The 14,597-nt window shown below is 57.6% G+C and overlaps 1 protein-coding gene across 3 annotated transcripts in view; it reads left to right on the forward strand.

Moving 5' to 3' along the window:
* SORCS2 (sortilin related VPS10 domain containing receptor 2) overlaps positions 1–14,597 on the forward strand; it is a 444,959-nt gene that overhangs the window by 28,323 nt on the left and 402,039 nt on the right. Inside the window, exon 1 of one of the 3 annotated variants that reach the window (XM_064488336.1) lies at positions 12,539–13,183. The exons of the other annotated variants lie outside the window; for them this stretch is intronic. Coding sequence (XP_064344406.1) covers positions 13,136–13,183 — 48 coding nt within the window. The 5' untranslated portion in view covers positions 12,539–13,135. Of the gene's footprint in view, positions 1–12,538; positions 13,184–14,597 lie in introns of those variants that run through there. 3 annotated transcript variants of the gene reach the window in all.

The following is a 14,597-nucleotide window of genomic DNA, read 5'->3' on the forward strand; positions in this document are numbered from 1 at the left end:
CCACCCCACCTGTGCGGGTTTAATCTGCAGGTCAGGAGCCCTGGGAGCACGTTCAGGTGAATGTATCTTCCACCTCCACAGCGGACAGAGGCCCTCAGTGTGTCCCTGCAGCCCTGGCAGATTGCTGCACCCTTACACCTGCAGCCCAGACTCGGCGTTGGCGAGGAGCACATCCCTTGCAGTCCAGAGCACAGAGGAAGACTCTGGAAGGAGGTTGGCGGAGCACTTCTCAGACGGGGTGTCATAAAGTCCCCAGGCAGTATTGGAAAGGCCCCTCTTTTTATACCATGAGGCACCTTCTAGGTCAGTCAGAGCTCGGCTCTCTGGTCATCCTTCCTGTGTTTGAGTCCTGTCCCAGCCTCTGCTTGCTGGAGCCTCAGACAAGTTCCTGCCTGGTGTTCCTGCCTCGGTTTTCCCATCTGTAAAATGGATGTCATTACCATGCACACGTCAGAGGGTGGTTATGAATATTCTGAGAGTGCATGTGTCATACACTGTCCTGTCCCCTTCTTAGGCCTCAGTTTCCTCATCTGTAAAATGGGGCAGTTGGACCTGGGGGGACAGGACGGAAAGAGGTGGGAGAGAGCCCCAAAGCCCAAGCATCTGGTGTGGGCCACGTGCTATAACTGGTGGCCTGGGCTCCTGGCCATCCTGTGTTAGAGGAAGAGAGTGCAGGGATGCTGGACTGGCCTCTCCCACAGCCCCCAACCTTGCCGCCTTGTCTCCCCAGGTGCTGGGGATCTGGGATGGCGACTTAAAGGTGGCCCTTGATTTGGGCTGTCACTGAAGTGGCAGGTTTGTCCATCAGCCTCAGACGTATCTATTCCTTTGATCGCTCGAATCGATTTCAGGTAGCTGGGGGCGGGGGGCGAGGGCGCAGAGCTGGCTTCGCTGCCGCAGGGACGCCGCTTCCCCCGCCCTCCGCCGGCCGCTTGATTTGCTGCTGCAGAGAGGCACTGAGCTCCCCGGGAAGCTGACAGCCACTGCCAGCCTGTCCATCTTGTTTTTAGGAAGAAAGCATGACTTTGAACTACATCCTGTGCCCTCAGAGTGCTGCCGGTCCCAGGGCTCCCAGGTGTGCTCATCCTGGTGACCCTGCCTGGTGACTGCTCGGGCCATCCCCGGGCGGCAGTGTGGCTGTGCAGCCCCTGGGGGCCTCCGGAGCTTGAGGGGACCCCAGCTCCACCTCAGCCAAGGGCTTTGAGGTCTAGGGGGCACCTTGGGCCGTTGTCCCTTATGATCTGTCCCCCAGGCACCTCCTCCAGGCAGGGGCCCATGTCTGGCTCCCAGGGTGCCTGGCACACAGTTCATACTTGCTGAACTCTGGGTGCTGTCGGTGTGGCTGGCTGCGCCTCCAGCTACCTGGTGAGGGGCTGCCCAGGCTGCAGCCTACGAGGTGGCCTGACCATGGAAGCCACAGGTCAGGGGCCATGCTCGGGGCAGTGACTGCTCTCGAGAGAGAGGGCTTAGGCTTGTGGAGACAGTGGCGGGGAGTTTACCCCTGGAGATGGGCTGAGCAGAGTGAGAGAGCTGTGACCGCTTGCCCAAGGTTGCACAGAAGGTCCTGTCGTGGTCCCCTTGGCCTCAGAGCCTGTGCCTCATAGAGGGAAGTGTTTGGGTGGCCAGGCCCCCGAGTGGACAGCTTTCTGGGGAGGGTTGTGGTGAGCCCCTGTGTGAGCCCCCAGTGCCATCGGCGTCAGTTGAGAGGTCAGGCCCTGGTAGGGCACAGGGACTGACTGTGCCCCTCGGGTTCCGTCAGGGCCATGCTGATGAGTGCTCAGGGGTGCAGATGCTTGGAGTTCACAGCAAAGGTGAGGCACTCATGCCTGGATTCTAAGGGCAGCTTCTCAGGGTGGGCGAACCCTTGTGGTCACGTTGCTAGTGCTGAAACTTGATTTGCAGACAGGCATGAGCCCCTGTGAGGCACCAGCTGTAAGCACGGCCAGTCCCTGAGAGGGTGCGCACATGCCTGCGAGTCTAGCCGAGCACCGCTGTGTGCAGGCGCGGCTGTAGGTGCCGCACCAAAGCCGGAAATCAAATAGCTGAGAAGCCCTCTCTGCCCACGTCCTTGTGGGGAGGGGCATGCTGCATACACAGAAGTGAGTAAGCACATGCCCACGTGCGCTCACACACACGGACATGCATTCTCCCATGTGACGATGTGTAATGTGCAATGGAGAAAATAAGATGGATGGGGGCGGAGGAGGAGGAAGGGGAGGGTGGCCAGAGGAGCTCTCACTGCCGGAAAGTGAGGAAATGAGCCATGGGGTATCTGGGGCTGAAGCACTCAGGCAGGGGGCAAGTGCAAAGGCCCTGGGGCAGGAATGCATCACTCTATGTAAGGACCTGAGGAGTGGGGGGAGGGGAGTGAATAAAGGGCTGAGAAAAGAGGCCAGGGGGTTGAGGGGGGCATTGGAGCCTATGTTCTCAGCCCTCTCAATGTGTCCACCCAACAGTTAGTCATTGTGAGCAGCTTGTTAGCTGTGGTTTTAACTTTCTGACGCAGCCTCATATCTCCCAGGCATGAGAACAGCTGTCACTTTCTAGATGGAGACCTGGAGCCTTTGGGGAGTTGGATGGGGCAGGTGGGGCCCTGAGCTCCGGTTCAGCCATCTGACGACACTGGCCTCTGGCTGGCTGTTCCTTTGCAAGCAGCTATTTTTAGCCACCAGCGGAGGTGCAGGAGGAGTTTGGGGCCTCGAATCCAGCCGTGAACGGAAATAGAAATGTGGTTTCTGACAAGCAGTAGATAACGTGGGCAATTTCCCTCTTCTTTAGTAAATCCCACTTTAACACAATTGATTGCAGTAAAAATAGATGCCTTTTCAAAAGGCCCAGTGAAACCTCGTCATCCACAGGGATTCCTGCTTAAAACAGTTTTTATCTGGCTAGAAAAAAGGCCTCACTCTTCTGGTGGCTTTCCTGTCGTGCCCACAAACTCCTTTTCCGAAGAGAACCCTCTTGACGCACAGGAGTCAACAGTGGCCCCAGCCTTTCCTCTGATGGGACCCCACCCACGTCCATCTCAACAGAGGTGCAGCCAGGGGGCAAGGGGAGTGAACCGTGGAGACCCAGGACTGGGGTCTGACTCTGGCATGGACAGTTTTCTGTTTTCAATTATCCACGTATTTATTCAGCAATTTTATTGAGTTCCCCCTGCAGACCAGGTATTCTTCCAGGTGTCATGGATGCCCTGTGAGGAGAGTGGGCATGATGATTCTGTGTCCTGGAGTGTTTGGTCAGGCTTGTGGCTCGATCTCTCTGAGCCTCTAGTGCCGCATCTGTAAAGTGGGACTAGTAATACCCGTCCAGGGGCTGCTGCGAGGGATCACGCGTAAGGAAGGTCTTTGGAAGCAGCAGGACTCTGGGTCCAGGGGAGGGGAGTTGTTGTCCCTTCTTTTCCTTTACTTGCTCCATCATGGACTTTTTTTTTCTTTTTTCTTTTTGCACAGGGTGGGAATTAGGTTTATGCATTTATTTAATTTTTAAAAGTGGAGGTGCCAGGGATTGAACCCAGGACCTTGTGCATGCATGCTAAGCATACACTCTACCACTGAGCTATACCCTCCCCTGACCCCCTCCCCCATCACGGATGCTTTTGTTGAGCTGGATTTCTCTAAGATTTGTGCCATGATCCACCTGAAATGTGATTTTTTTTTTTTGAGGGGTCTCTTTTGCTTCTGAATTAGAGAACACAAGTGAAAGAACATAGTGCTGAAACGTGCAGGAGTTTTAGTTACTAATGGGTTGTGGACCAAGGGTGTGATGGAGTGTCTGTCATCTGAAATGTGAAATGCACTTTCTTTCAGAAACAATGCTTTTTCTGATGCAGTGGCAAGAGAGACAAGATTCTGTTTAGCTCATGGTGGGAATGAAGAGGCTGCGTTTGCAGAGGCAAAATGAAATTACTGTAACACGACTGTTCAGTGGCCCACGCGTACTCAAAAGAGTAAACCATGATTTTATTAATATTGGAAGCTGGCGCTTGAGGAAGAACAGATTTAATTAGAAGAGGCGGTGGAGGGAGAGGGAGGCTTTACGAGGGATCCGAAGGGGATCCCTGGGTACTACCGAGGGCTTTGGATGCTGCTGGCGATGTTCTTTGCTGTGCATAAAACCAAATCCAGACTGAGTTGATTTTTTTTTTTTAAAGAAATAAGATATATATCACCACGACGCAGACAGGGGAAGAGCTGGGGTCCGAGAGGCATCAGCGCAGGCGGTTCTTCTCTGGGCCACAGAGTGGCGCTGTGCGCCCAGAACAGCTTGGTGGTGCTCTTAGCGAGGGGGGCTGAGCGTGCGAGCGTGCGTGCGTGCGCGCGCCTGTATGTGCGTGCCCCGCGTGTGTGCTTGTGCGCCCACGCGTGCGCCGTGGGGTGGGGGAGCTCGAGGCGGGGAGGGGCGCGTGTCGCCAGGTGTTGGCGTCAGGAGGCAGCCTGGTGAGGACGGTGAGCGCTGCTGTCCCGTGTGGAGCCAGCATTTGAAGCCAGCTCCTCCTTGGACCGGCGCGGGGCTTCCTTCTTCCGCAGCCCGTCCCGCGTGCGGGGCCCACACCTCCCGGCTGGAGCCGAGCGGGCGGCGCGGACCGTCCACCGCTCCCCCGGCCGCAGCCCGCGCGCGCTCTCCGCGCCCGCGCGTCCACGCCGAGTTCGCAGGGAGCCGGGCCTCAGCTGTCCCCCGTCCTCGCAGGTGCCTTCTGGTCGTTCTCTCCGTTTCCTCCCGCAGAGTGTCTCTGGGCGTCGTGTCCATCCTTTCGTCCGTCCCCTCTGGGCCTCGGCACCCCAGCCCCCACTCGCTGTGGGTCATTTCGTGCTCAACCTGCAGTCAGCGGAAGGGAGCCTTCTCTCCCCACCGGCGAGGCCCCACACGGACACAGCCGCAGCGTCTGGGCTTTCGCAGAGGGGACAGAGGCCGACGACAAGGGACCGTGGCAGGGCTGTGGCCGTGAGGTGCCCCGACCTCGTTTGGGCAGGGGAAGCCGTCTGCCAAGAATAGCGGTCCTGCTGGTACAGCATGCCTGACTGGAGCCCCCAAGGCCGGGACCGAGTGACCCTCCCGGAGCCGGGCTGCTCTTCCTGTCTGTCTTGACGGCTTCCCTGGGGGTTTCCCTTTCCCATTCGGAATCCTCCGGACCCCCGTGCCCTCCCGGAGATGCAGGTCAGCCCCACGCTGCTGTCCTCCTGTGGGCTGGCTCGTAGAGAGGACCTGGGGAAGGGACTCAGAGAGGACGGCCTTCTAGGAGCTGGCCAGTGCCCGACTGGTCTCTGGACAAGCCCTGAACTTGGCAGTGGGTCAAGCTCTTTGCATGCTGTTTCCTCCCTGTGAAGTAGAAAGCAGGTTTGTGAGTGAGAAGCCCTGAAAAGACTGCTTTGCCCTTTCGGATGTCAGCAAAGGGAGTGAAAGGGAAAAGAAACAGCTCTTTGATTTCTTTGTCTTTGAAGATAAAAGTCCAAGTATTTGTCAAAGAGGGTTAACGGTCTGATGCTTCCTTAATCTGTCTGGTTGAACTACTCTGGGAAGATGGACACTGTTCCTGGACCAGTGTCCGGGGCTGAGAGCTGCCCTACTGCCTTCTGGTCTGTGGTCAGGATGGCAGCTCTCGGGTTGCAGAAAGCAGCCTGGACTCCACGCTGAACTTGGGATCTCATTTTGACTCCAGCTCTTGCAAGGTGTGGACGCTGGACAAGTGGCCTGACCCCATGGAGTCTCGGTGCTCTGGACCATGGCAGTGATCCCAGGGCCAGAGGGGATGGTATCACCAGGTGCATTCGGGTATCTGGGAGCATCATCATCCCTGGTCGGGGGGAGACTTCTGCTCCCTGGGAAGGGCCCTGGTCCCCTGGTGCTGGTCCCCGACAGTGGCCCTAACATTTCACTTGCTCTAGAGGAAGAAAGCAGAAGCGTTCACAGGAGAGCTTTGTTCTAATCAGGTTTTACTTCTGCAAAAAATATTTTACCAGCAAATTACTGCGAGGAGCTGTTCCTGGGGATTTGTAATTTGTTTGATACGTAATGTGGAGCTATCCGTGGTGTCAGCTGGAATGAAAGATAAACTCTAATTTGCTGGGGAGCACAGAGGCTGGAGTGATGGTAATTAGAAGTGATTATCTGCCCCTGATTCTGCCAAATCACTTCTCCCTTCCTGGTTCTTGAGGTCGAAACGGAGCAGAGGTTGGTGACCCTGGGTTCTGCTCCGAGGCTTTGCTGCCTGGTGAATTCTGTCCTGTTCTTGTTTTCTGGGCTGGATCGTGCTGGGTCACGAGGGTGTGGTCTTTTAAAGAGGACTTTACCTTCTCGGCCCTGGGCCCTGTTAGGACTCTGCAGCCGTCACTGATAAACTTCTCCCTGGTAGAGGCCATGGATGACCACAACCGAAACCATCAGGGGCCCTGCGCCCTGGGTTCTGTTCACAAAGACAGTGGCTGCAGCAGACGATGTGGGTCTCAGACCCGGTGTGACCCTCAGTTGAGGTGGCCAGAGAAAATACTGAGGATGCTCAGTTAAATTTGAATTTCAAGTAAACAACAAATACTTGTAAGTGTAGGCATGTCTCATGTGATATTTGGGATGTGCTTCTACTAAAAAAATTGTTTATGCAAACTTCAAATTCAGATAATGCAAGGGACATCCTTAGAATAAGAAATGTCTTGAATAATCTGCTGTTTGTCTGAAATCTGCATGTAATTGTGGCTCCTGTATTTTTATTTGCTAAATCTGCAGCCTACCCCAGCAGCCTGGGACCTTGGCTGGTTGGATAACCCCTGGGTCTCCACCCTTCTGCGCCCCGTGGGGCATGATCGTTCCTCCAGCACTCACTGCCCAGGGTGGCTGGAAGCAGTGAGGCAGTGCGACCCTGCACTTGCCTGCAAACGCACGCCCTGCTCTCCCCTGCCCTCCGTGAGCCCCTGTCAGCCTCAGAGTTCCTTCCAGAGGTCCTCACTTCCTGCTGCCCAGTAGGGAGAGGAGGGCTTGTGGGGACCTGGCTGATGGACCAAGGGCACCCAGTTTTGCGAGACCCCTGCTTCTCCCCTCTGTCCAGGTCTTGCTCTCTGTGTCCCTCTTGGACCCTGGCCAGCACCACGGAGAAGGAGTTGGGGCTGGTTGTCCTCTGATCACCACGAGCTGAGTGGTCCTGGTCAGGCCATCTGGATGCTCACTTTGCTCACCTTGACACGGGAGCGAGGGGCTGGCCCCCCGGCTCTTGTCGACTCAGTTTTTCTTTCACCACATACTTCTTAGCCGCTCTTCTTCGACAGGCACTGTGATGGGCTCTGGGGACGCAGTCATGACCACGCAGACTGCTCCCTCCCTGCCCCCTGTGTGAGTGGCCTGGCAGAGGAGGCACTTTGTCGTGAGAAACAAAATAGTACGCAGGAGACCCTGAAAGCCGCAGTGCTGGATGCCGCTCCCCCGTCTCCCCTGCTCACCGTGGTCTTATTTCATCTTCCACGCTCTGTCTCGGACGCACCTCCAAGTCTTCCGAACCCCCTGCTGATGGGGTGGGGCTGCCGAGTGAGTGGGTGAGTGGGGGCGGAGGAGTGGTCTTCCTGTGTGTCTGCTTAGCTTCGAGATGCCCGCTCCCAGCCGTCTGGCCCTTTGGTTGACCATGTCGGGTGTCCTCTCTGCGCCAGGTGGTGGGGATGTGAACACACAGGCAGGACCTGAGTGGCTGACGCTTTGGTCGATTAAGGAAGTTACCTACTGGGATGTCTCTTGGTTATTGCATCACCTGGTTGGCTTCAGCCTCCCAGACCCCCCCAGTCGCCATATGGGTCCAGCCAGGCCCTCCTCCCACCCTCCGTGGGCAGCCAAGTTCAGGCTCGCCCCATGGAAGCAGCTGGATGAGGGTTGACTGGATGCTCTGCTCTGGAGCCTGGGAGGCCTCCGCTGCTTCCTGATTCAGCCCCGGGATCTTTGCCTTGATGTGCGTTGTCCGTCCTGCTAGCCTCAACCCTGCCTTCCTCTCTGCCGTGGCCAGCTGATAGGACTTTCTTGTCCTTTGCTTTCTCTGGGAATAAATGTCTCCACCTCCATCCTGCTTTCCAAAGCCAATCACACTTCAAGACCCAGTGCGAATGTCAGCTCTTGGGTAAAGCTTTCCCTGGACCCCTGGCCCAGATGACCCCTGCCCCAACCCCCTGCCCATCATTTCTCCCAGAATTTGAGATGGCGCCTACTTGATCTCGTACCAGACTTAGCTGTGGACGTGTCCTTGTGCCCCGTGGCTTGTCACTTAGCCCAGGAAAATGCTAGCCAAATGGGATGACCCCCAGAAGCCCAGCCGCAGATTGGCTGCAGCATGTTCCAGCAAGTTTCTGGAGGGGCATCGTCCCTGGTCCTCTGAGTGTGTCGTCGGCTGGAGCCCCAAGCCATGTGTTTACAGCTCCAGCCCTGGGTCTACTCCTCAGGGATTGTCTTTCACTGTGGGGGTGGGGGCTTGGGTTCAGCTTGCCACGGAGGGCCCCACCGGCTCCCTCACCCCCCGGTACAGATTCCGGGGGCATGTGCTCTTGGTCATCACGTGGAATGTTCTGGTCTCCCAACACTGAGGCTGCTCTTTGAGCATTAAAAGTTGGCAGGGGCTGGATGTTGGCCGTAGGGCTTGGGTTTGGGGCAGAGGTGGGGCTAGGGGTCAGGAGACCCTAGCCATGTGCCGCCTGAGGGAGAACTGGGGTTCAGAGAAAGAGGCCCTCAAGACCAGCCCCACGCTGGGTGACTTGTAGGAGGACTCATGGGACTGGACATACAGTCCTACTCAGCTGTAACTTATTCCAGGGTAGGAGCCAAAGCAAAGGGAAAAGCTGAACTGGGTGGAGGGTGAGCACTGGACACCAGCTCCCAGGGGCCCCTCTGGGTACAGTTGCATGGGGTGCACCCAGCATCCGGCTGCCACAACTCACAGAAAGACTGGTCCACCAGAAAAGCCCAGGGTGTTTGCTGGGAGCCTGTCACATGCACATTTTCCAAAATTCCAGCCTCCCAGAGGGGTGGTGGGTGCTCAGTGGAGCCCACACTTGCAAAAACTGTTTAGGCCGTGTGAACCCCACTCACCAGTTAGAGTGATGGGCCCCTCCGGACATCCGAGTGCCCAGACGCCATCTGTGCAGGGGGCCCAGCCTCTAAGGGCGGTAGCAGAGCCAGACCTCATGCCTGCTTCCCGTGGGGCCCGAGGGGGCCCGACGGGATGCGGGGATTCTGGCCGAGCTGGGGCTGCCCCAGGGCCAGAAGGAAAACCCTAGCCCTTTCTCCCGTGTGGAGTCGCCGCCTCGGGGCTGCCGAGTCACCTCTGCGTCTTTGCCTCTGTTAATCCCTGACCAGCTCTGCCTTTCCCACGTGGACCGGGAAGGAGAGTTCCCATTTCCGGAGCATCTGGGGAGGGGGCCTCCCTGCACTCCGCAGCCTGCCGCCTCCTGCCCGCCCTCCGTGCCCAGCTTGGCAGAGGCCCCGGCACCGCTGGAGGGGCCCCTCCACTCGGAAGGAGTTTGGGGAGGTGAGTGTTTTTCTAAACGCAGGCACTAACCCACAGGGTGATTTATCGCCAAGATCATTCTCAGGATTCGTATGTGAGGCTGTGAGCGGCCGCGTCGTTCCCCTGGCTGACAGCCCGCCTGGTTGAAGGCGGTGCTGTTCCTCTCCTTGTGGATGACATCCGGCCTCGGCGTGGCTCCCTGCCGTCCTGTCCCGCCCCCTCCGGCACCTGCCCTGCATGTTGAGTGTGGGGTGCCCCGCAGGCCTGCCAGGCCCTTCTCAGGGCTCGTGTGTGCTCAGGGGCACTGAAAAGCACGAAGTAGGTGCAGTGTGAGCTTGGCCTTGGTGCTGCATCCCCGGATCTGAGCACCCGAGGCCCCGTCAAACCGCCCCGGCAGCCCGGCCTCTGAGCTGTGGCCCCCTGCACCCCCCACTCCCACCCCAGCCCCCGCCTGCCTCCCCACACTCTTGCTTAAACAGAGCAAATCCTTTTCAGGCAATTAGGAAAAGGTAGTTGCAGCCAAAAGAGGCTCCTCCAACCGTATTGTTCTACAGAGCGGAAGGGTTCCAGAATGTTGGTGAGGGAGCCCATGTGCCTTAGCATGCAAGTCAGCAAAGCCGGGGACGTAAGGCCTGCGTGGTTGGCCGGGCTCCTGGCCCCGTCTGTGTTTGGGAAGGCGGGGAGGGGAGGAAGCAGCCTCAGGAACCCATGTGTCCCCCTCCTCCCCTCCCTGCCCCCCACGGGCCTGGGTGAGCTCAGGCTCCAGCAGGTATGGGTGGCCGCCTCCCCCCCCCAATCACCTGGAGGTGGGAGGGCGTACGGATGAGGAGGGAGGGCGGAGGTCAGGCCCCCCCACCGCACCGGCAATTCTGCCTGAGCCTGGAAGCAGGCCCCACCCTTGCCAGGTGGTACCTGTACAGACGGGGTCTCCTGGACCAGGAAATGGGCAGAATCCTAGCAGGCCCCCGACCCCCACTGGCGTGGCGGGCAGAGTGCGAGATGTCACCCGGCCTGGCGCTCAGTAAGCATCCTTGCTCTGTGGGCGCCATCAGCTGGATGCGGTGGTGTTCTCTAAGCACCTGCTTTGGGATTGACATGGGCTTTGCAATAGAACAAACCTGTTATTGCTGCCTGATTTCCTTTCCCTCTGCAGTACCTCGGGCTTTAGACTCAGAGAGACCTGGATTCCGCTCTGGCTCTCACCACACACGGCCTTGGGTTATTCCCCGGTAGCCTCTGGTTCTTCGTCTATAACATGGGAGCAGTTTTAGTGCCTCTGCGCCGGCCCATGGCGAGGATTTCAGTTGGGCCCAGGGTGTTAGGGAGCTCCTGGCTTGGGCTGGACGAGGGTCATTGGTCACGTGCCAGAGTTCCTCCCTCCCCTAGTGCCAGAGCAAGGTTGGTGTGGGCAGGTGTTCGTGAGTGCGGGGCTGGGATGAGTGGTGGCCCTGGGCTGCCTGGAGACGGGTGTCCCAGGCAGGGGGTTAGGGGCCTGGGCGCTGCCCCTGGAATGGGGCCTGAAGGGTGGGCAGGACCACCCTGCTTTACAGATGAGGAAACAGCGAGTAACTGGTGCAGGGCCCCCCATGGGGCTCTCAGGGCTCGGGATTCAGTGAGCGAGGCCCTGGTGTTAGCATGAGAGTGTGTGCTCAGCGAATATTCAGTGACGGCCAAGTGAACTGTTGCAGTCGCAGTTGCTGCTAGCATTGCTGAGGGACAGCTCCCACAGGAGGCAGCTCCCACGAGCCGGGTCTGTGAAGCGGGACAGTTAAGATCCCACAAAGATGCTGCTTCTGAGACGGGCTTGGACTTTCCCATCTGTAACTGGCAAAGGGTGGTCCAGCGTGGCCTCCTCTTTGCCTTTGGAAACCATTTGCACTGATCAGGTGACAGAAACCACAGATCGGTGTCTCTCTACATGTGAGCTGGAGCATTTCCTACGCACAGGAGGGTGTGGGGCAGTTGCCCAAACATGCACATGTAAATGAGTGAAGGGGGCTGGAGGAGACAATAGGGAGAGGTGGGGAGTCGGGCAAAGTGGAGGAAACACCCTATCTCAAGGTATTCAAGCCTAAAAGAACTTAAGACTGTACACATGTCAAATGAAACCTGACTTTTGGCCAGATTTGGCCTGGGGTCCTGATTTGTGACCTCTGACTTCCAGGGAGACTTCTAGCCCCTGAGACACTCCTTCAGGGCCTTGGGCTGGGAGTGGGTTGGGGAGAATCTGTTGGAAGCGGGACACTGAACTCCAGCTTGCCCACAGTCAATTTTGCTTCTGATCTTCCTGCAGTGATCTGAGGTCAGTCAAGAATTTTTTTTGTCTCCAAATATAAGAGAGACAGAAAGGTAGTGGCTTCCAGTGATGCTGCGGAGAGCCCAGGTCTGGGTCAGGGGGACCAGGGTTTGAGTCCTGTGGCACCCGGAACTCTGTCTCTGGGAGGTGGGAGGGACAGCCCTCCTTCGTGGGTCCTGGGAGGTGACAGGGCACAGTAGATGTACTGGCCTGGGCACAGTACAGGCTCCAGGAAGGGCGGCTGCTCCTTCTGGGTGTGACATGAAAAGTAACCCCCCCTGCCTCCCGGGAGGCAGCCCCCGCAACAGTGCCCAGAGGGGCCGGGCTAGCGAGGGGCACTCGCGTCCCATTTTATGTATGAGTCGAGTGAGCCCTAGGGAGGTTACAGGATTTTTCCAGCAGTTCTGGGGAGGCTGGGCCTGGGGTGTGGGGTACTGACTCCCAGTCCCAGTCCCTGGGCCGCACCTCGTGCCCAAGTGTCAGCCAAGGCCTGCGATGCCGACTCCACCCTGGTTTTCTGCACTCGGGCTTGGATGCTCCAGTTCAGTGGCTGGAATGCTGGCCTGGGTACTGAGAGTTCCCTGAAAGTCCGTTTTAAGGGGCCGCTGAGCAGCCCATCAACAATTCCACACTGTTAGCGTCAGTCCTGGGCCAATACCAAAAGCCACAGCTGTGCAGAAAACGCCTGGATAGAGCGCCGGAAGGTTCCACGGCTGGGGTACTCTGTGCCCTAGCACGTGCGCCCAAGTCTGCATTCGGGGTACCTGGCCACATCCGCTCAGGAAACCCCTACCCTGCATTCTTGTGTCTAATCTGTAGATTTCAGGGTTCAGAGGTTACAGGTCACATGGCAGCACCCCACCCAGCTGGCTCTTTCCTGTGTCCTCATTGGGTCAAATGCCAGATAACTCTGGGTCCCTGCAGGGTGTTGTTAGAAAAGAAACCCACAGGCCCCGTCAGTGGCTCCAGGCCAAAGGGCTGGTGGCGGGGACAGACTTGTTTGCACTTGTGAAGCCTGACGGTGGCCCTGGGCAGCGCTAGGCAGGGCCGGAGGTGAGTCTGTGGCTGCTATTCTGAGACCCTGCTCAGCGCTCTGCCTCGGCCCGGGAGAGGTGCCCACAGGGCGATGTCACCCGCCCCTCCGTGTCGGGCATGAGGAGTTTGTACGCTGAGGGTCTGTGGAGTTGTGTCCACACAGAGGTGGTGCTGAGCGTCCAGCTCTCTCCCCCGGACCCCGCTGTTCCTTTCTGCCAGCAGTGCAACCTCCCACCCAGCCACCTCCACTGGCAGGACCGCTGCCTGCCCGGCTCTGCCCACTTGCTTCCTCCTCCAGGAAGCCTGGTCTGATTTCTCCGCACCCAGCCTTCTCCATGGGACACAGAGCCAGTGCTCAGGAAGTATGTGCCACGCAAGCAGAGGTGAGACCCTTGCTCTGAAAGCCTTGGTGAGGGAGGTGCTGCCCCGACTCTGACTCGGTGTGTGCTCCCCGAGGGCTCCAGTCATCAGTGGACCCTGGGGCCTGCAGGTGTGAGCGGTGCAGTGGGGAGCCTGAGGGCAGAGCTGGAAGGCTTCCTTGCCCGCGGCCCTTTCCCCAGTAGAGCTGAGTGGCTGACTGAGGACTGCATCCTCTAGATGATGTCTCTTCTTTAGTGGTTTCTTTTGAGTTTATTGGAAGCTTTAATGTTTCTGGGTAATGAAATCCATTATCTGGTTTTCAGTGGAATACTTGGAAAAGAAAATTATTGGAATGAATAAACAATGCAATATTTGTACCCAAACATTCCTTTAAAATATAATGAACAACATTTCTTCAGCACTTGCCGTGTTTTGGTTGTTTGGCCAGCCCTAAATGGCGTCGTAAAGCAAAGCAGAGAAGCAGATTTATGAGTCTTCACGGGACCGTTTCCTATATATTTTCTTTGGAGGATCTGGGCGTAAACATAGTCTTAGAGGAGCTGGAGGCCTGGCTTGGCAGCTCTCTCTTGACGGATGTAAAACTGAGGCCCGGGGAGGGCTGGCCCTGCCGCGTACAGATGAGGGTCATGGCCAAGTTTCCACCTTTGCTGGGCTGCTGCCTCCTCATCGCCAGGGATGTCAATGGAGAGCCCGCCTTGAGGGCTCGTAGGGGCCAAATGCGTTGCTGGGGAGGGAAGTGCTTCCTAATCCCTTCTTGTGACTAGAATCCACATCCCTGGAGGGCACGGCTCCTCCTTGCCCTAATCCTCCCCCCCACCCCAAAACACCGGCCACCTAAACAGCCAAACTCCTCCCTCCATGCAGAGCACCCTGACGGAGGGGGAGCCCTGGGCGGGGGCATTGGGACCTGACATCCGAGCCCCAGCACTTACATAGCGGGGAGGCCCCTGCGCACCGTGCGTGTGAGCCTTCCCAAGGCCAGGGTGCTCGCCTTTAAATTGGGGTAATTCCGTGACCGTGCCGGTCACGGTAGGGCTGGATGGCGGAGGTCTTGCTGGTTGGAGGGTGCGCTACGTGTGTTAACTGAGGTTACAGGCCACACCCTCCTGCTGCTGCATAGGGCAGCACGGGGCAGCTGGTTGGATTCAGACTTTATCTTCCAAACACCAGGTGTGTGGCCTGGCTGTGTAACTTTGGGCAAGTTGCTTAACCTTTCTGGGCCTCCAGTGCTTCATCTGTAAAAAAGAAGATGGCCTTTTCCTGATGGTATCTTATGAGCACTAGAGACCTCAGCCGAAAGTGCCTGGCGTGCGAATGCACTTTGAAAATGGTGGTGGCTATCAGTATCACTAGCTGTGTGGCCTTGGCTCGGCACCTGGTGTGTCTCATTCTCTATTTTCTCATCTTGGCTTGATT

Source organism: Camelus dromedarius, chromosome 1, assembly GCF_036321535.1.
Source record: "Camelus dromedarius isolate mCamDro1 chromosome 1, mCamDro1.pat, whole genome shotgun sequence".
NCBI classification, from domain to species: domain Eukaryota; kingdom Metazoa; phylum Chordata; class Mammalia; order Artiodactyla; family Camelidae; genus Camelus; species Camelus dromedarius.